The sequence below is a fragment of the Sapajus apella genome, unplaced genomic scaffold, assembly GCF_009761245.1.
Source record: "Sapajus apella isolate SASKATOON/1434 unplaced genomic scaffold, GSC_monkey_1.0 scaffold2, whole genome shotgun sequence".
Lineage (NCBI taxonomy): Eukaryota > Metazoa > Chordata > Mammalia > Primates > Cebidae > Sapajus > Sapajus apella.
In genome coordinates this window covers 52,953,679-52,976,381 of record NW_022436942.1, presented here as the reverse complement: position 1 = coordinate 52,976,381, position 22,703 = coordinate 52,953,679, and the positions used below count along the sequence as shown (strand labels likewise).

The following is a 22,703-nucleotide window of genomic DNA, read 5'->3' as shown; positions in this document are numbered from 1 at the left end:
GTGATAGAGTGAGGCTGTGTCTCCAAAAAAAAAAAAAGTATAGTAGACAATTGCTAGACATTTTATATATGTTACCTTATTTAACAAATATACCTGGCCTTATACATACAAATGATTATTGTCCCCTTCAAAATGGGCCCCTTTGGAGAGCTATAGTCAAGTGATGTGGTCATTGCCCAAAACAGCTGTAGAATCCTCTTTTATAATGGCTTATTGGTTTGATAATATGATCTTTCCAGTACATTCCTGGTAGCAAGCCATTACGGTTTGGGAGTAGATTTAATTTTTGTAAATAAACAAAATTATTCAGACCCAAGGTAAGTGATCAAGTTCAATAAAAGTTTTTTTTAAATCATAGCAAAGTATATCTGTAGTAAAATCATGAAATCCATCTTCTTGGTTTATAATCCAGCTTAGAAGTCTTTCAACTAAAGATTTATGGTGAACTGGGTATTATTTTAGGAGACATGCTTTCCTTGTTATCTAATTTCCTGTTAGTGTCTCCTGTATCTTTCTGCTCTGTTGCCTGAGTTTCTTATTGAGTATTCAGAATGTCAGCGGCTTCATAGAGTACTGTTAGGAAGCAGGATGAGAGCACATCAGGAAATTGCTTGTGTTCCTGGTTAGTTAGTAGAGATGTTGCTGCATGTTTTCTTCAGGTTGGTGCGTTGAGTTGAACTATCATTGTAATATTTAATTAGATGTTAAGATGCTGTACTAAATATTAAAATAACCTTTTATCTCTTGAATTTGTTTGACTTACACTAACTTATACATTTTTAAAATCTAGCTGTTTTTTGAAAGGTGTGCAACATTCTTACATGTTAGTTTATTTAAGCCCAGAGATCAACACTTTCCTCGTACTATACACTTTTATTATAATGAGAACCAATGAAGAAATAAGATTAATTGAATGGTAATTTACTTTTTTGGTATCTTTTCAGGAATGTACTAATTCCATATGTGTAATACCTGTTACGAGGACTTTTCCAAATTCATTTTTATTTCTGATAAATTTATTTTTTACTTTTAGAATTGCTGTCACTATAATGTAATTTAAAATTATATTTGTAAAAGCGATTATTGGAGTGAGTGCAAATTTTGTTTATAAATCTGTGATAAATTGCATTCTTCCTTTAATTTAGGAGGTGGAAAAGTATAGAGCTGTATATAATAAGCTTCGCTATGAACATACATTTCTGAAGTCAGAATTTGAACACCAGAAGGAAGAGTTTGCACGTATTTTAGAAGAAGAAAAAATAAAATATCAATCAGAGGTAAGAGATTGATTATACGAGTTTATTCATTATTGTTCTAGTCAATACAATTTTATAATTATATATTTTTAAAAACTTCAAATTAGAGTTGATTGCATAGTTTCATTAATGGTGGAGTATTTGTCATGATTTTTTTTTTTTTGAGACGGAGTTTCACTCATGTTACCCAGGCTGGAGTGCAATGGCGCAATCTCGGCTCACCGCAACCTCCGCCTCCTGGGTTCAGGCAATTCTCCTGCCTCAGCCTCCTGAGTAGCCGGGATTACAGGCACGCACCACCATGCCCAGCTGATTTTTTGTACTTTTAGTAGAGACGGGGTTTCACCACGTTGACCAGGATGGTCTCGATCTCTTGACCTCGTGATCCACCCGCCTCGGCCTCCCAAAGTGCTGTGATTACAGGCTTGAGCCACCGCGCCCGGCCTTGTCATGATTTTTATCAGTTCTATACCAACAGTTTTCTTGTGAAAGTTCTGTTTTGGCTGTAGATTTAAAAAATTCTGTCTATCTTTTATCGTGTCCCAGCCAATGGAGATAGACAACTTTGGGGAGTTCTGTGGTACAAAGTCTTTTGTCTCGTGTAGCCACAGAGACAGATTTCTCTCTGCAAATATAGTTAGTGTGATTCCTTACTTAGCATTGTTCTGTCTGCTTCTTGGAACCAAACCACATTTAGGAAATCTCTAGCTGTCATCCTGTGCACTTTGATATGAACAAGTGTTTTATACCTTACAGTGTTCCCATCAACTTCAAGAAGTAGACTTTGTTTTTTCTGCCATTTGCAACTGGAGCATTCTTTCTATGCTGCCTACACCATACGTTCCTATTTCATCTCCATTGCTTTTGGCAGGCTTTTTACTTGTTTTGTGGTTTGTCTCCTAGTTTCTTTCAAAATGGGGTTACCGTTTTTCATTCCTTGTGTTGCTTTTGGAATATTTTTCAAATGGAAAGAGAGAAATACCAATTTTATCCCTCCATATTCATAAAAAATAGGTTGGTATCTACAGTTATGTGATATATTCTGTTTATAAACATATCTACATTTTAAATTTATTGCATTGTCTTTACTTGGAATTAAGAGTTAAAATATACTTAACCTTCCTTTACCAATTACTAAATATTTACAGAGTTCTAGTCATCTAATAAAAACTAAAACTGTGCTATTTGGATCAGACTGATTTATTCTTATTAGTGAGCAAAGTGCCATGCATGTTTCATCTGTAAGAAGCTGTATGAACCTTAGATCATTTGTGTCCATTGACAGTATAGCACCAGAACACTATAAATATTTATAATAGTTTCTTGCATTAGAAAAAAAAAAAACCTCTTTATAGCTCTAAGTGCCTTATTCACATATTATGTCACTTTTATTACAATAGTCAGTGAGATGGGGCAGGACTGTCTTATTTTCTTTGATTGATCGATTGAGAGAAAGTCTTTCTTTGGGGCCCAGGCTGGGATGCAGTGGCACAATAATAGCTCCCTATAACTTTTTTTTTAAATTGTACTTTAGGTTCTGGGGTACATGTGCAAATCATGCAGGATTGTTGCATAGGTACATACATGGCGAGGTGGTTTGCTGCCTCCATCCCCCTGTCACCTATATCTGCCATTTCTCCCCATAACTTGAGCTCAAGTGATCCTCCTTCCTCAGGTCTCCAAGTAGCTAGGACCATAGGTATGTACTACCATACCTGGCTAATAAAAAAGCCCAAAAAACAAAAAAACAAAAACCCAAACAAACAAAAAACCAAAAACTATTGTAGAGATAGGGTCTTGCTATGTTGCCCAGGGTGATCTCAGACTATTGGCTTCAAGCGATACTCCTGCCTTGGCCTCCCAAAGTGCTGGAATTAGAAGCATAGGCTATTGTGGCCAGCCCTTATTTTCTTCATTTTAAATGAAGAAACTAAGGCACAGGATAAGTGAATTGTTCAAAGTCTCAGAGAATGTTGGCAGCCAGGTTGTAGTAGAACTCTGATATACCAAGTCCCAGCTCACAGCATTTTTTGTTTGTTTTAGTTAGTTCCCTTATTGTTTTTATTTAATGCAATTATACTGGCATATACCATAACATTAAAAAAATGACCATTCTCCCCAGCTTCAGTTGAAGAGGGAGTGGGGGAGGCCATACATAGACTAAGCCTGTCTTCAGTGTTGCACTCCTACACTTTGCACAAAGAAGAATTTATACTCTCCTACCCAGACCCTCAAACCCACAAACCAGTCCACCACTCATATTCCATAGGCCCTACACCTGGGTCTCGTCAATGTGTGGTCAACACAAATCTTGGACCTTACTCATACAAAGGTGACCAGCAATTTGAAGTTGCCAGTCTGATTACAGGCCATCCAGCAACTGCAATTTTGTTAAGTAGCCGGTTGATCTGTACTTCATGTGACATAAAAGGTTTTGAATCTATAATTATGATATACTTAAAGGAATTGCAAGTAAAAATTATCTTATGGAAAATAGGAATGATAAAGATTTTTAGCCTAAAATGAAGATTTAGTATATTGAGGAGAAAACACTAAAGTTTCATATAGTGATACTTTATTTTGTACTTTCCTTTTAAAATCTAGTGATGGTAATTATCTAGTAAGGATTATTTATATTCTCTAGTTTCTTAGTTTTGTTGTTTTTCAAATAATGAAACCTGCATTTGAAATCTGATGACTAATCTATTTTTCACTAATGAAAGGCTGATATTCATTAACATTTTTAAGGGGTTGGTATAATCATTAATATTTTTTTTTTGAGATGGAGTCTTGCTTTGTCACAGAGGCTGAAGTGCAGTGGCGTAATCAGGGCTTACTGCAGCCTCCACCTCCCGGGTTTAAGCCATTCTCCTGTCTCAGTTTCCCTAGTAGCTGAGATTACAGGCAAATGTCACCATGCCTGGCTAATTTTTGTATTTTTAATAGAGATGGGGTTTCACCATATTGGCCAGGCTGGTCTTCAACTCCTGACCTCAAGTGATCCTCCCACTTCAACCTCCCAAAGTTTAGGGATTACAGGCACGAGCCACCATGCCTGGCCATCATTAATTTTCATATGTGATATTTTATGACAGTCTTAAGAATCTGAAGATAAACTGCTAGCTAAGAAGCCATAATTAGTAGAGGCTGAAAAATTAAGACTGAAGTGTTTTTCATTTTGCTTCCCAATTGATTATGTAGGAGCAGTGTTACTGAGTGGATAATTGTGGATTTACTTTTGTTCTATCACCTTCATATTTCGTTTTTTATATACAAAAACAGTAAAACCTGGTGAGGTGATTGTGGATCATGAAACAGCAAATACGGTTTCAGATATACAAACAACAAATGTAGTTTGAAAACTTCGAAGTAGAACTGACTCTTGTCATCTTCCAATTTTACAATTTAAACTAGTCTAAAATGAATTCATGTAATAAAAAAAATTGGATTTTCCTGGGTTAATTAGGACTTACACAGTACTTGTGCATTTTTACTTCCACAGATGAAAGTGACAATATTCTTTATTGTGTTCTCAGGGTAATACTTTAGGAAGATTTTAAAAGTTTTTCCTGAGAAGGACTGCAGGAATACACATGTCCCTCATGACATTCTAAATTAAAAAGAATATATGAAAGAATATGTGAAAGAACATACCTCATCTTATGAACAAATACAGTATTGGCCAGGTGTGGTGCCTCAGGTTTGTAATCCTAGCACTTTGGGAGGCTGAGGTGGTAGGATCACTTGAGGCCAGGAGTTCAAGACCAGCACCTCATCTCTACAAAAGAAAAAAAAAAAAAAATTAATTAGCTGAGTGTAGCAGTGTGCAGCTGTAGACCTAGCTTCTCAGGAGGCTTAGTTAAGAGGATTACTTCATCTCAGGAGTTCCAGGCTGTAGTGAGCTATGATTGTGTCACTGCACTGCAGCCTATATAGCAGAGTGAGACCCCCATCTCAAAAAAGGGAAAAAGAGAAAGAAAATAATGTCGGCTGAGTGCGGAGGCTCATGCCTGTGATTCCAGCATTTTGGGATTCCGAGGTGGGCGGGTCACAAGGTCCAGAGATTGAGACCATCCTGGCTAACGTGGTGAAACCCCATCTCTACTAAAAGTACAAAAAATTAGGCACAGTGGCGTGCGCCTGTAGTCCCATCTACTCAGGAGGCTTAGGCAGGAGAATCACTTTAACCCAGAAGGTGGAGGTTGCAGTGAGCCGAGATCATGCCACTGCACTCCAGTCTGGGTGACAAAGCGAGACTCTTTCTCCAAAAAAAAAAAAAAAAAAAAAAAAGATAATGTCATGCTTTTTCATGTGCCTGTAAGAACATATTAAGTCTGGGACTTCATACAAGTGAAACACTGAGGATGCATATATTGTCATTATTCAAAAGTGGGACTATTTTCTATTTTGTTTTTATTATGTTATTAGGACTCATTCTGGAAATAGTAATGACAAACAATACAGAGTTGTAGGCACAGGTGATTATAATGGTAGAATGAGTGAAAGAACCAATGGTAATTCAGTGGAGACAATATTAAGATCTCAGGAGAGAGGGACAAGGAGCACTACATCATGAAAAACCATCAGGGTGACAGTACATGACAACAAGTCACTGAGATTCTGCCATCATGCTTCTCAAATTGGCTGTGCTCTTCCTTGGCTTTATGGGTCAGATGAGGAGCCAATGTTCCTATGAATCCTGGTTCCTTGAAAATGCTGGGGTTTATTTCTTACAGTGCAGATAGCAAAAAACTGCTCAAGTGCTTCTGATTTTTGTTGCTTATCCTGATGTATATGTCAGTAGACATCATGAAACCTCTCAAAACACTTTATTTTTGCCTTGGCAGGTTCTGAAGGATCTAGGGTGTTGCTTTAGGCCTAGATGGTTCCTTTATCTAAATATTTCAAGTTCTCTGACCTACCTTCTTCAGACGACTCTGAACCACATCAAAATAGCAAACATCTTCCAAATTAAAACGAAATAGCCTCGCAGTTGGAATTCTCGGGGATTGATTTTGACAGCCATTTAGAAGAGCTTTGTGAAATTTTATACATTAAAGATTTTGTGCTAGAATGCAGTTTATAATATCTTAAAAACCAAACTTTTTACATTTAAAATATAAATATGTTTTAAATATTCATTTAGTGTTACTTTAGGAGCCAACTTTGATGTACAAATCTACAAATCGTGTTAATAGTACCTATCTCATGGGGTTGTGAGGATTTAATACATTAAAATATGTCAAGTGCTTAGACAGTACCCAGCACATAGTGGATACTCCAGTTTGAGGGCTTCTGTCGTTACAGTGTCTGATTTCCCCACCACATGGCCCTCCCAGCATTCTTGCTACTTGACTTCCAGATTCTTTGTCCTCTGGCTTTTTTATTAGTCACAGTTGGCTTTCTTTTACTATTTCCGTGGCCAAAGTAACTCATGTGGCCTGAGAAAGGTATTTGCTTTATTGTCTCTGTTTTCTTTTGTTCAGTCAAGTAACTCTTGTGGCCTGAGAAAGATATTTGTTTTATTGTCTCAAATCCCTTTTCTTCAGTCAGAGTAGAAGTTTTTTAAAAAGACACTGAGTGTCTCCTCATTTCCTGACAATTCCTGTATCCCGTTTCCTAATCTTTCTGTAACTGTGTCTAGGGGCAGCTATATAGTTCTAAGAACGGCCTTCTCCCTGTGACAGTTTTCCTCTCACTAGAAGAAAAATGGGTAGAAGAAAAGGAGGCAATAACTTCTGAAATTAGATTAAAATATGAACTTTAAGTATGTAAGTAATTTAAGTGATACTTTGTGTAAGGAATGTTAAAATTTTTGTATAAAACATATTCCATCATTTAGGAAAAATATAGCACATAAAAGGAAAAAGAGGAAACTCAGTATAATCGTGATTATTGTTTTCTTAAGGAATATAAAAAGTTAATGTAACAATTTAAAGACTAAGATCTGGGAACTTGAAACTTCACGTGCAAAATGTTTACCATAATGCTTGACACATAGTACATACTCAATTAATGATATTACTATCATTTATACCTGACAGTTACTATCATGGTACCAATTAACATAATAAATATATAGGTACTTTTAAGTAGATATCAGATTTGTAAATTAGAATTTAAGGACATTGAAGAAATGAAAGAAATAGGGGCAGGAGACACATTTACCTTTAATTTATTGAGAGAAACACTTTATATATAGTTTGCAAATTATTACATATTTATTTCATGCCCCCTCCTTCCCCCCTTACCTCCTTTTCTGCTTTCCTCCTTTCCTTCTTAACTCCTCTCCTCCTTTCTTCCTGTCTTTCTTGTCTTACTCTGTCGCCCAGGCTGAAGTGTAGTGGCATGATCTCGGCTTACTGCAGCCTCTGCCTCCTGGGTTCAAGCGATTCTCCTGCCTCAGCCTCCCAGGTAGCTGGGACTATAGGTGTGCATCACTATGCCCAGCTAATTTTTGCATTTTTAGTAGGAGTGGGGTTTCGTCATCTTGGCCAGTCTGGTCTTGAACTTCTGACCTCAAGTGATCCACCCACCTCAGCCTCCCAAAGTACTGGGATTATAGATATGAACCACTGCACCCATCCACATCTTCTTTCAATTCAGCAAAATCACTATACTGTTATAAACAATCTTTTTACATATTTGTTTTCCATTAATAACAACGTGTAGAATTTAAAAACAAAATGTACTTGTATTCAAAATGTAAAAAATGTGTTTTCATCAACAGCAAATAAAAGTCAGTGTAAAAAATAAAATTTAAGTTTTCAAGTTATTTTCTTTGTTTTTTTGACTGTTTATAATATTTCATTCTACTTTTCTTTTTTAAAAAATTTCAGGTTTTATTTTAGATTTAGGGGGTACATGTGTAGATTTGTTACATGGGCATATTGCATGATGCTGAGGCAGAGCTTTGGGGTTATAAAGATTCTGTCACCAAGATACTGAGCATAGTACCTAATAGAAGTTTTCCAGCTCTTTCTCCTTCATTTTCTCTCCTCTCTAGTAGTCCCCAGTTCTATTGTTCCCATCTTTATGTCCATATGTAGCCATTTTTTAGCTCCCACTTATAAGTGAGAACATGTGGTATTGGTATTTGTTTTCTGTTTCTTTGTTAATTTGCTTTGGATAATAGTCTCCAGCTGTATCTGTGTTGCTGCAAAGGACATGATTTCATTCATCTTTATGGCTGCATAGTGTTCCGTTGTGCATATGTACCACATTTTCTTTGTCCAGTTCACTATTAATGGGAACCTAGGTTGATTACATGTTTTTGCTATTGTAAATAGTGCTGCGATGTACATATAAAAGCATGTGTCTTTGTTATAGTATGATTTATTCTCCTTTGGGTATATACCCAGTAATGGGATTGCTGGGTCAAATGGTAGTTCTATTTTTAGTTTTTTGAGAAATCTCCAGACGCTTTCCGTAGTGGCTGAACTAATTTGCATTCCTATCAATAGTGTATAAGTGTTCCCTTTTCTCTGCAGCCTTGCTAGCATTTATTGTCTTTTTTTTTTTCCTTTTAGTAATAGCCATTCTGACTGGCGTCAGATTGTATCTTACTATGTTTTTGAATTTGCATTTCTCTGATTGTTAGTGATGTTGAGCATTATTTTCATGTTCGTTGGCTGCTTATATGTCTTATTTTGAGAAGTGTCTGTTTATGTACTTTGCCCACTTTTTTATGGGGTTGTTTTTTCTTTGTTGAGTTATGTAAATTCCTTATAGATTCTTGATATTAGAACTTTGTCATAAGCATATTTTGCAGATATTTTTCCTCATTCTGTGGGTTGTCTGTTTACTCTGTTGATAGTTTCTTTTGCCAAACAAAAGCTCATTAGTTTAATTAGGTCCCAGTTGCCAGTTTGTGTCTTTGTTGCAATTGCTTTAGAGCAGTGATCTTCAAAGTCCCTGGTGCTGTTTGACACCAGGGACTGGTTTCCTGAAAGACAATTACTTCATGAACCAGGTCTGGGAGAGGAATGGTTTCAGGATGAAATTGTTCCACCTTAGATCATCAGGCATTAGGGTATTAAATTCTCATAAGGAACATGCAAACTAGATCGCTCGCATGTGCAGTTCACAATAGGGTTCATGCTATGAGAATCTAATGCTGCCACTGATCTGACAGGAGGTAGAGCTCAGGCAGTAGTGGTTGCTGCTCACCTCCTGCTGTGTGGCCCGGTTCCTCACAGGCCATGGACTGGTACTGGTCCACAGCTGGGGTTTGGGACCCTTGCTTTAGAGGGTCATAAATTTAGTCACAAATTATTTGCCAAGGCTAATGTCCAGAGCAGTATTTCCTAGTTTACCCTGAGTTGTCTTTTGCATGCGGTGAAGAGTAGAGATCCAGTTTCATTCCTTTGCATATGGGTAGCCAGTTTTCCTAACACCCATTATTAAATAGGGAGTCCTTTCCCCATTGCTTATTTTTGTCGACTTTGTCGAGCATCAGATAGTTGTAGTTATGCAGCTTTATTTCGGATTACTGTATTCTGTTCCATTTGGCTGTATGTCTGTTTTTGTACCAGTACCTTTAAATATACTTCAGAAATTAACTCAACAATGCTAGGAGTTAGATAATCATCTTCATTTTATAAATGAGAAGATGGAAACACTGAGAGACTAGCTCAAGGTCACATAGCTAGGTTTCAAATCTAAGTAGTCTGGGGGTTTCTGCTTCTGGTTATGATGGAATAGGGATGGACTTTAAGGCCTTAACTGAAAACTGGGACAAAATATAGGAAACCATGATTTTCAGACATTGGAAAATAGGGAGCACAGGGCAGACCCAAGGGAAGAAAAATATAATGATATGAGCTCTATGATTGCCCCATCATCTTAGGTTCTGGAGAGAGTTTCCAGGCCACAGTGCAGAGGAAAAAAACCTAAATTGAGCTTGGTCTTTGAGTTAAGGAGTTGGAGTTCAGAATTTGAGAGGTCAAGGAAATTTAAATTTAAAAAGCAGAGTATTAGAGAGCTCCAGAGTGCTGCAGAGGGTAACTTTGCAGTATTGATTAGTGCATGTGTGGAGGAAATTGTACAAGGCCAGAGAAAGAAAATGATTTAGGTGGGACAGTCCGTAGAGTTCACATGGGACTCGTCAAAATTTATTTTTCCATTAGACAGAGTGGAAAGACACTCTAATGCATGGTACTTTAAGTAGAAATCTCAGAAGAATTGTGCCTCAGTAGCAGAACCAAATTAGCTATAGACTAAAGGCCATTCTGGTCTGGCAAATAAGAATAAAAGTAAGATTTGAAAAGATTAGACTGTTTCTAAGTACAGTCACATGTTGCTTAATGACAAGAATATGTTCTGAGAAATGTGTCATTAGGAGATTTTGTCATGTGCAAACATCATAGAATGTACATATATCCACCTAGATGGCACATTATACCACACACCTAGCCTATATGGTACAGCCTATTACTCCTAGGCTGCAAACCTTTACAGCATGTCACTGTACTGAATACTGTAGGCATTGTAACATAATGGTTAGTATTTGTGTACCTAAGCATATCTAAACAAAGGAAAAGTTTAAACAGTAAAAATACAGTATTATACTCATGGGACCCCTGTCATATATGTGGACTGTTGTTGATTGAAACTTTGTTATGTGGCTCATGACCGAATCTTAGCTGTGTTCCAGAACAAAGATTCAGAAATAAGGAAAACAAAGAATCTAGCTCTGAAAAAATAACATAAAATTCACTGTCTAATATCCAATCAGGACTTCAGACTTTCAGGCTCCAGGCTTGCATATGGAGACCTGACACACCTGTCTTTTTATATTTAGAGAGAAAGAATTAGAGAAGAGGGGGTGATAACAGGTTTTAGGGGGTGAGGGCGAAGTTTCTTAAGGCTTCTTCCAGCGGGATTGGGGGTGGAGTGGAAACCTAAAAATGGGAAAGAATTTAGACTGCTGGGAGATTTGGGGGAAAAGGGTAATATTGTGGAGTTGTAGAAGGAGTATTTGTCGTGTTGACTGATTGGTTGTTGCTTGTATACAATTTTGTAGGAATTGAGAGACTAATTGGAAAAACACAGGGTTTAAATAAGAAGGAGAAAGATAGTATTAGAGGAGGTTAACCGTGTAGAGGGATACTTTTGTTTTTATGGTGTATGAGGAAGCATGTGGTATCTGGAAGCAACCACTTACTTTTATTAACAAGATTGGGTTTGAGCAGAGAACGGGAGCCAGGTTAAGAGTGAAATATTAGCTGTAATTGCCTGGAGGAAAAGTGTAAACTGGCAACTTAAACAAAAGCAGGGCATGTAAAAGTAAATGAGTATAGTGAATTTGAGCACAGTTAGAAAATAATAGAAACAGACTTTTTGAGGTGTGGTTTAAGTAGTAGGGGTGAGTGCATAAAGGTGGAGAAGCTGAGGGGCTGAAAGTGTGTGAGGTGTAAAGAGACAACTTTGGAGGTTGTGAGAGCTAGAGGGTAAATGGGGCATAGCCTGTGATTTTGAGGGATTTGAAGAGTATTAGGGTGGCATCTGCTGCTGCGCGTTTTCATGAGGGTCAGCCTAGTAGTGTTAGGTTAAGTTGTTTGGATAAAAAGGCTACATGCCATAGGCCTGGATCCTGTGTGAGAATCCTGACTGCATGGCCCTGGATTTTAGCAGTATATAATGAAAAAGTGTTGAGACAGGTTGAGGAGAACTAGGGAGGAAGTAGTTTTGTTTTGTTTTTTTTTTTTTTAATCTTTTTTTTTTTTTTTTGAGACGGAGTTTCACTCATGTTACCCAGGCTGGAGTGCAATGGCACGATCTTGGCTCACCGCAACCTCCGCCTCCTGGGTTCAGGCAATTCTTCTGCCTCAGCCTCCTGAGTAGCTGGGATTACAGGCACGCACCACCATGCCCAGCTAATTTTTTGTATTTTTAGTAGAGACGGGGTTTCACCATGTTGACCAGGATGGTCTCGATCTCTTGACCTCGTGATCCACCCACCTCGGCCTCCCAAAGTGCTGGGATTACAGGCTTGAGCCACCGCGCCCGGCCGGAAGCAGTTTTTAGAGTTGTAATATTGGGGTTGATTGGGTGATAAAATGCATATTAAGCATTTTTTAGGGGTGAGAGTAGAAGTAAGGATGACATTTAAGTCATTCCAGGTGAGATTATAGGACTGGGTTAAGTATTGAAGGATTTGATGAAAAGGAGCCTAACCTGTGGCCAATTTGGAAAGACTAGATAAAGGAAAAGGAATATGCACCCTAACTATGCCTTTGGCTTCAGCCACCTCTGGAAGGGGGGATTGTTGGGCAGGGGCAGAGGAGGTAGCTGTGGGACTACACTAGCTGGGAGTAGAGATTAGGGAGGGATTGGTATGTAAAAAAAAATGCCTGGACATAGGGAATTTCAGACCATTTTCCCTTGTTGTGACCAAAATTGTCGAAATTTTGTAAAATAGGTCAAAAGTGCCATTTTTTTGGCCAACTGGAGCTGTCGTTTAACTTGTATTATGGCCATGCAGTGTTGCAGAAGATGATGAGATGTTTGCGTTTTAGGCTAGGAGACAGTTGAAGAGGCTTGAGGTTTTTTAGAACATAGGCCAGCGGAAAGGAGGGAGGGATAGAAGATGGATGATTGCACATGGTTCTGGAAAGGCATCAGAGACAAGAAAAATGGGCATGCAACCCAGCCACTCAGAAGGCATCTCTGGTTGAGCCTGGGATGAACCTCGTTGGTGGTGGGTGGTCAATGAAAGCGTCCTCTACATTGACCTACCACCAATATTGGCCATGAGCCTGGTGGGCAAGTGACTAGGGTGAACGTCTCCATGATAGTCAAACCCCTGGGGAAACTGGGTCCCCGGATCCGTGACCTGCATAGGATTTTCCAGTCATGAACCTCACCGAAGAACCTGGTTTACCTGATTTTCTTTGTCTTTGCAGTGGAAAAAGGACAAAAACCAAAAGGGGGAGGAAGTGGAAAGGAAAAGACAAAAGGATGGGAAAGCAAAAAAGAGAGACTGCTTACCAAAATAGCTGGTGGTGTGCATCTGTGGGCTGGTCTGATGACCCCAGGTCAGTAGGTAGATCTCTTCATGGAGGGAGCACAAGAACAGGGATGAGGGGTTTGGTCTGCTGTAGGAGGTCACCTGTCCCAGGTTTCTGGCACCAAATGTTGAAAAAACGCACGCTTTGAATAAAGAGACCTTCCAAACAGGCTTTGTGTGAGCAATATGGCTGTTTATTCACCTGGGTGCAGGTGGGCTAAGGCCGAAAAGGGCATTAGCAAAGGGCAGTGGGATAGGAGTTAGTTTTACAGGCTTGGGTAGTGTTTTGGGGGTGTTGCAGAGTAAGTTCAGTTACAGTGGTGGTGGGGTAGGGGCGAGGAGTATATAAGTTCAGTTACAATGGCAGGGTTGGGTGAGAGGTATTAACATTATAAGAACAGTTAAGATGGCAGCGTTGAGTGAGAGGTATTTACATTATCATAAGAACAGTTAAGATGGCAGGGTTGGGTGAGGGGCTTGTGGGAAGCTCTGCTGGGCGATCAGGGACAATATCGAACACAGGCAGAGGGAGGAAAACTTCAGTGGAGGCAAGCAGGACTTCAGACTTTCAGGCTCCAGGCTTGCATATGGAGACCTGACAATATGGACTGTCAACTCATAATTCTATATCCAGCAAAAATACCCTTCTGGAATGTAGGGGAAGTCAAGATATTCTCAAATGAAGGAAAATGAAGAGAACTTTGTGCCGGTAGACCTATCCAAAAGAAGTTTGTCTAAACAGGAAGAAAACAGTAAAAAGAAGGAATCTCAAAATATTAGGAAGGATAAAGATACATGGTAAACAAAACTGTGGGTATATGTAATAGACTTCCCTTTGCCTCATGAATTTTCTAAATTTTGTTTGGTGGTTGAAGTAAAAATTTTAACCCTGATGTGGTTCTGAATGGATAGAGAAAATATTTTAGGTAATTATAAATGAGCAAGGGCAAAGGGATATAAAAGGAGGTAAAGTTTCTCACGTCACTCAAACTTGTAACAAAATAAATTTAGTAGACCATGATAAGTTACATAAATATAATAACTAGAACAACTACTAAGAAAGCTATACAAGGGGATACATTCAAAACATAAAGATAAAATGGAATCCTAAAATGTTTAACCAACAGGAAGGCAAGAAAAATAAAACAGAAAAACTAAAAACAGAGAAGAAGCAGAACAAAAGTGACTTAATGTATCAATAATCATAATAAATATAAATAGTCTGAATACATGAATTAAAAAACAGATTTACAGTGTAGATTTTAAAAATGATCTAACACTTACTGATGGTCCCCAGCTTAAAATGGTTGAACTTGGATGGTTTTTCAACTTAACGGTGGGTTGTAAGTCAAAGTGCTCCTTATGACTTAATGTGGTCATGGTTTTACTGTATGCATATCACTTTTTACCATTGTAAAGTTGAAAAGTTGTAACTTGAACCATCATAAGTCAGGGTCCATATGCTGTGTTGCCAGTATAAAATGCATTTTTTACTTTTCATGAGTTTATTGTAATGTAATTGCATCATAAGTCAAGAACTGTATGTTGTCTGTAAGAAACTCCAAGTATAATAGTATAGGCAGTATAACAGTATAGGATATAAAAAGATATATCATAGAATCATTAATTAAAAATAGGAGTGGCAGTATTATTATCAGGTAGAGCAGACTTCAGGGCAAAGGAAATAGCAAAGAAAAATAGCAGATTTACATATAGAAAGATTTTATACTGATAAAAGAGGTCAACCCAGCAAGAAGACACAGGAATGCTAAACGTATGTACACTAGAGGTGCAGAATGTGTGAAACCAAAATTGATATAACTAAAAGGAGAAATAGATAAATCTATAATTTTAGTTGGTGACCTCATACCCCTCTCTCAACAATTGTTAGAACAATTAAAAAATCAGCAAGGATAAATAACCCAATAACACAATCAACCAACAGAACCTAAATAACATTTATAAAACATGCCACCCAAGGAGAACACCTGGACATATTCTTTTGAAGTATTCACTGAATATATGTAAGTGCTCACTGAATGTATATAAGATAGACAATATCTTGGGCTATAATGTAAATCTCAATGAACTTTTACAACTTGAAAATGTAACGAGTGAGTTCTCTGACCACAGTAGAATCAAACTAGAAATTAATAACAGAAAATAACAGGGAAATCTTCAAACACTTGGAAATGAAATGACATACTTCAAAAAATGTATGGGTCAAGGTGGAAATTTTGATGAAAGCATTTTAATGAGATGAGATTTCAAAAAATACATTGCATGAAAATGAAAATGCAGCATATCAAAAATTTTAGGACACAGCTAAAGCAGTGCCAAGAAAAATTTGTAGCACTAAATTCATGCATTAGAAATGAGGGAACAAGTCAGTAATGTATCCTCCCACCTCTACCTCCAGAACCTGGAAAAAGAGTATTGGAATAAAATAAAGCAAGCAGAAGGAAGGAAATAATAAACATAGCAGAAATTGAAAACAAAAATAATAGAGAAAATCAGTGAAACAAAGAACTGGTTCTTTGAAAAGATAATAAAATTGGCCAACTTCTAGCAAGACTGACAAAAAAGATGGAACATACAAATTGTTCTTATCTCAGGAATGAAATAAAAATATCATTGATGATGACCTTGCAGACATTAGAAAGGAAATAAGATAATCCTTTGAACAACTCTACCCTGATGAATTTGACAATGCAGATGAAATGGATCAATTTCTTAAAAGGCACAAACTACCACAGCTTATTTAATGAGAAATTGGCAGTTTCTATAGACCTGTAACTGTTAGGGAAATTGAATTCGTAATTTTAAAATTCCTAAAATGAATTGTTAACTAGAGAATTTTACCAGACGTTTAAAGAAGAATTCATACCAATTCTACATAGTGTCTTCCCAAAAAATGGAAGAGGATTATTACCAATAGGGGAAGCTTGGTTAAGGATACCCAGGATCCCTCTATATTAATCCTTATAAGAATTCCTTTTGAACCTACCATTATCTGAAAAAGTTGAATTTTAAAAACAAGTAACTGAAGAAAGAAATCTTATACAGAGGAACAAAGAGTGACAATAGATTTATTTTTACAAGTAATACAGCCAGAAGACAGTAGAACAATATCTTTATTGAAAGAAAAAATAAACCTAGGCAGTTTGATTCTCTTACCCATATCCCTATGCTGTATTGTAAAGGTAATAAAAACAAAGATGGAGTAATTAGATAACACTACCATTCCCTATTTTGTGCCTCGGAGAATTGAAGTGCTGTCATTTTTTTGAAAAGGAAATCATCACTATTCCTAGTTCCTAATCGGTTTCTGTTTAGTTTCCTTTACTTCAACAACTTTTTAAAAAGTAAAATTAGTTAACACATTGTCTTATCTGTCAAGTAAGTTTGTATTTTAGAGGTAACTGCAATACAGGAAGATTTAGATAAAGTTCATAAAAGTGAAATGTAAACAAAGCCCTTTGGAAATGCAGAGGAAAGACTGAGCACACAAAAAATTGAGGACATCAAGGAAGATGACGTGAGTCTGACTGAGAATGGTGGAAAAGGAAAGAGCTGAGGCTGTATCCAAGATCTGTGTCAAATGTCTGGGACACGAGTGGTGTTACGGCAGTGACTGAATGTAATAAGCTCCGCATCAGCAGAGGTTTTGCGTTTATTTGCTTATCTGCTGGATTGTATGCTTACTACCTAAAACAGTATTGGGGAGTTAGTAAGTACTCGGTAAATATTTGTTGCATGGATAAATAATGAATAGCAAAATTAGAAGGCAGTTTTGGCTAGAATGATTCGATAGGTCTGATTTAGGAGTTATAAACATGGAATCTAATTCTCAGCTATCAGCTAGCTGTCATCCAGTCTCATGGCTTCAACTATCACTTTAGCTATCACACAGATGCCTCTGAAAACATGTGAAAAAAAACCCAATAATATAGGAAATATGCAGGTCAAGAACATTAGCTGTGTGAGCCCATGTGTAAAATGGGGATTATGAGAGAAATTATTGTTAATATTGATTTTACATGCAGAGCATTTAGCTCAGTATTTGATCCAGAGTAAGTACTCAGTGAAGGGCCCCATTGTTTGAACCTGAGTTACACATTGACTACTGACCTAGATGAGCCATCATACTTCTAATATAGCACATTAAAACCATATTTAAGTTACCTTATATAAAAGCTAAATAGTATCTTAAAGATCAATTAGCCCAAGTTCTTCATTTAAACTGAGGACAGAATGAAATATGACTTGTACATCATAAAGCTAGTTGAAGGAAAAAAAAAATGCAGTGGTTAAAAAGGTAATCAGGGACCAAACTAGGAGGTAATAGTCATTTATAAAGCATGGGAAGAAAAATAGGAGAGAAACACTAATTAGCTGAGCTTTTCAGGGCTTAACTCTAAATGCTGCAGCTTCCTTCAAGGATAAATTTTATTCTCTGGAAAATAATATTTGTCTGCTGGATAGGTCTACCTATATTTCTCATTGGCAATTTAAATTCAGCATGTCCAAAACCAAATTGGAATCACTATGTGTTAAAATTTAAAAAGTTGTTAAGAGTGTATCTAATTCAGTTTCCCATTTTATGGGTGTGGAGAACAAATCCGGCCCTGGGCTGGAGGTCTTACACTTTTTAGATTCATTGATAGTGCTGTGATCAAAAAGTCGTTTCTTGGACCACTTTTGCCTAGGTTGCAGAGCATTTCTTTAGGTTTTTTTGAGGGGGGCTTACAGTGAGCCTTTCAGAAAGTTCATCCTGGCTACAAACAACCCCTGGTCTTGTTTTGAGCAGTGGTTTTCAACTTCCTTTTAAAAAACAAAAAACCTAGTTGAATCTTTTTCTTAAGTTGAATCATATGAAGAAACCCCCCAAAAGAGACTAAAAATAAAAGCCACTGAATTTGGTGGTGATGGTGTTACGGGATAGATAGTTGGGGAGATCACGAAAGGGTAAGAATGAGTTCTACCCTGATTGCTTGCCCCTGGTCCCCAGAGGTGAGGAGCATCTGAAATCCTTCAGAGGTTAGGAAACAATTTGAAACCCACTGATTTGGAGGCCTACAAAGTCTAGCAGTGATAGTTGGCATGAATGACAAGACCATTGGTGTCTCTTCTCTACAAGTTCCCCAGTGACTTTAACACCTGCCCTGGAGTAATGATTTTTCAATTCTTCTTGAATATAAGAACTAAGAACTAGGCCATCATTACAATTAGGACTTTAATAAACTCTCAGCTGTCATTTAAAAACTCTCATCAATCACATTTGCTTTTATGTATACAGACAGGCAGTTTTTGTGTGAAATAAATTGCCCTGACATAGATAATTTTATTAGTATAGACATAGCTCAAGAATTAGTCATGTGAGGAGAAAGCTTAGCTGTAGTCAGAGTTTTGGTCTTGCATGAACCCCTATAATGTTTTCATGAATTTTAAAATACTTGATGTGTTTTTAATAATTATTTTTATAGCATTCTGATTTTAAATTTTGGCCAGCAACTGATTAAACCCTGTGCTAGACACCACATGAAGATGGGTGAAAACAGGACACAGTCCTTGCCCTTACATTTGAGTCATACTAAGAACAGAAAGAAGGTGATAGTTAAAAATTTTTCCTTTGTACTTTGTTTCAGCACCTGAGCTTAGATTTTGTGCAATTTTTAATTTTACTGACTTGTAAAGCATGTTCATAACTGAAAATTTAATAATTTAACCTTGTATGCTTTCTTTCAAATTATTATTAGATTGCAAGACTGGAGGAAGATAAAGAAGAACTGCGTAACCAGCTGCTTAATGTTGATCTCACAAGAGACAGCAAAAGAGTGGAGCAACTTACTCGAGAAAAAGTCTGTTTGTGTCAAAAATTAAAAGGTTTAGAGGCTGAAGTAGCAGAATTAAGGGCTGAAAAGGAGAATTCTGGCACTCAGGTAGAAAATGTCCAAAGAATACAGGTGCGGCAGTTGGCTGAGATGCAGGCTACAGTCAGGTCCCTGGAGGTAAGATTCTAATTACTTCCCAGTAGAGTATGGCATACTTTTTTAAAGTGCAGTTGACAAGCCTCTGATTTTTAGAGCATAAATGTATGCGTTTCAAGCTAATGCTGGCACATTGGTGTAATCCCAAGAGTGAGTATTTTCGTAAAGAAGAAAGCTATTGATTCATAAGCAATGAATATGCTACCACATTTACAAAGGGATATTTATTATTTCAGAGTCAAATCACATATCTGAAATGCCGTAACTCGTATAATGCCACATAGTAGAATATGCAAAATAAAAGTATATGTATTTGGTTTCTGAGACTAAAGTCATCTCAAACCAGAAAGAATAATTTCTTCCAAGATAGCACATTCCTTACACCAGGATTTGAGATCTTAAAATCATAAATCCTGTTTGAACAGAAATACCATACTGATATATCTCATGACAAATTCTTGTGAGAGTAGTAAAATTCAGCTTTAAAACTATACATGCCTTTACAGAATTATTTCCCTGGGTTCATTAGAGAAAGATAAGTGTTGGCAGACCAGACTGGTACTCCTAGAGGTATAGCCTTTTGATAATTCTTGGTTTCCATTTTATTCAGATATACTTATTCTTGTTCTTAGTGCCTAACTTGTAGCAAACATACGTGTTTAATTGTTTTTATTTATTTTGTGCAGTTCAGACTGTTTGTTTTTCCCTTTGGGATAGTTATGAAATAATTTGGGTTGAGGGGACATTAGCGGGCATTTAATTTGTAGTTAAAATGAATATCCAAGTCCAAGTTGTTGATTTTTTTCCCCCTGCCAATGGTACAGGAGTACATTGGTATGTTTTGAAGAGTATAAACTACTTTTAAATTTTTTACATGATGCTTCTGTCAGTATTTACTGGTTTTCTGAATTAGAAGATGTTAGTATCATTGGATCTTAAACATGAAGCAGTTCAGAGTGAGATTGTTTATGTTGCTATGCTTCTGTCCTTAATGTATTCTACACAGTGACAGAATAAGTGAGATGATTGCAGTTGAATATAGTATACAGTCCTGATGTGAAACTTCCCATTGAGGTCCTTTAGAGTGAATATTTTCAGGGCAAGTTGAATGATGACAGAAAATTTATTTGTGACATTTTCGGAAGAGCCTATATTTAATTTTATTATTTGTCAGATGAAATGAAAATAAGCACATGACAGCAAGCATTTCTTTCTTCTTTAACTTTCTTGGCTATAATTGTGCCCAGAGAGTATTATTTCATATATGAAGAAAATAGTTTTTTCTCCTAATTATTTGTCGAATATAGTTCTTATCATATTTAAGATAAATGTTCCCAAACTTAAGGTGGTTTAAGATTTTTTGAGTATATGATGGTGTGAAAGCCATATATGTATTTATGTACTTTGAATTTTGATCTTTTCCTGGGTTATTGATAGGTGGTATGATACTCTCAATGCTGGGCAGCTGCACTGAGCCACAGTTCCTTCCCAGTCAGTCACGTGATCTTGAGGGTAAATAACCTCTTTACAGAGTACTGTGTCGCCAGATGATTTTTCCCAACTGTAGGCTAATCCACATGTTTTGAGGATGCTTAAGGTAGGCTCATCTAAATTACTGTGTTCAGTAGGTTAGGTTGTATTAATTGTATTTTGGACTTAGATATTTTCAATCTGTGATGGGTTTATCAGGGTATAACCCCAGCATAAGTCGAGGAGCATCTATATATAGGAAATGAGATGTTATAAAACTGAAGCTTATCCTTTAAATGCCAAAATGTTTTCATTTTAATTATGTTGAGGCTGGGTGTGGTGGTTCACGCCTGTAATCCTAGCACTTTGGGAGGCTAAGGTGGATGGATCACCTGAGCTCAGGAGTTTGAGATGAGCCTAGACAATATGGTGAAACCCTGTCTTTACAAAAAATACAAAAATTAGCCAGGTGCCATGGTGTGTGCCTGAAGTCCCAGCTATTTGGGAAGCTGAGGAAGGAGAATTGCATGAGCCCAAGAGGCAGAGGTTGCAGTAAGCCAAGATTGTGCCATTGTCCTCTAGCCTGGGAGACAGAGTGAGACCATGCCAAAAAAAAAAAAAAAGGACTTCTGGGCAGGATGGCCAAATAGGATCAGCTCCGGTCTGTAGCTCCCCAGTGAGATAGACACAGAAGGCGAGTGGTTTCTGCATTTCCAACTGAGGTATCTGGTTCATCTCATTGGGACTGGTTGGACAGTGAGTACAGCCCACAGAGGGTGAGCTGAAGTGGGGTAGAGTGTTGCCTCACCCAGGAAGTGCTAGAGGTTGAGGGATTCAACCCCCCCCAGCCAAGGGAAGCCCTGAGACACAGTACTGGGTGGAAGGGTACATTCTGGCTCAGATACTGCACTTTCCCCGCAGTCTTCCTAACCATAGACCGGGAGATTCCCTCTGGTGCATACGCCACTAGGAGCTTGGGATTCAAGCACAAAACTGGGCAGCCGTTTGGATAAACAGCTAGCAGCAGGAGAGTGTTTTGTTCATACCCCAGCGACACCTGGAATGCCAGCAAGACAGAACCATTTACTACCCTGGAAAGAGGGCTGAAGGCAGTAAGCCAAATGGTCTGGCTTGGCAAGTCCCACCCCCACGGAACCCAGCTAGCTAAATTACACTGGCTTGAAACTGTCACTGCCAGCACAACAGTCTAAGGTCAACCTGGATCACTGGAGCTTGGTGAGGGAAGGGACATCCATCATTGCCTAGGCTTGAGTAGGCAGTTTATTCTCACAGTGTAAACAAAGCTGTCGGGAAGTTTGGGCTGGGTGGAGCCCATCTCAGCTCAGCAAGACTTCTGAGGCCAGATTCCCTCTTTAAAATCCTCCTCTGGGCAGGGCATCTCTGAAAAAAAGGCAGCAGCCCTACTCAGGGACTTATTGATAGAACGTCCATCTCCCTGCAACAAAGTACCAAGGGAAAGGGGTGGCTGTGGGCATAGCTTCAGCCGACTTAAACATCCCTGCATGACAGCTCTGAAGAGAGCAGCAGATCTCCCATCATAGTGTTTGAGCTCTGATAAGGGACAGACTGCCTCCTCAAGTGGGTCCCTGACTCCAGTGCCTCCTGATTGGGAAACGCCTCCCAGCAGGGGTCAATGTCATACAGGAGAGCTCCGGCTGGCATCTGGCAGGTGCTCCTCTGGGATGAAGCTTCCAGAGGAAGGAACAGGCAGCAGTCTTTGCTGTTCTGCAGCCTCCGCTGGTGATACCCAGGCAAACAGGGTCTGGAGTGCACCTCCAGAAAACTCCAGCAGACCTGCAGCAGTGGGGCCAGACTGTTAGAAGGAAAACTAACAAACAGAAAGGAACAGTTGACAAGAAGGATGTCTACCCAGATACCCCATCCAAAGGTCACCAACATCCAAAACTGTAGGTAGATAACTCCAGGAAGATGGGGAGGATAAAAAGCGCAAAAACA

The 22,703-nt window shown here is 38.0% G+C and overlaps 1 protein-coding gene across 4 annotated transcripts in view; it reads left to right on the top strand.

The window, feature by feature from the left end:
- CEP83 (centrosomal protein 83) overlaps positions 1–22,703 on the top strand; it is a 111,157-nt gene that overhangs the window by 10,872 nt on the left and 77,582 nt on the right. For all 4 annotated transcript variants that reach the window (XM_032297994.1, XM_032298004.1, XM_032298022.1 and 1 more), the window contains exons 4-5: positions 1,146–1,277; positions 19,026–19,277. In XM_032297994.1, the coding sequence (XP_032153885.1) occupies positions 1,146–1,277; positions 19,026–19,277 (384 nt within the window). The remainder of the gene's footprint in view (positions 1–1,145; positions 1,278–19,025; positions 19,278–22,703) is intronic.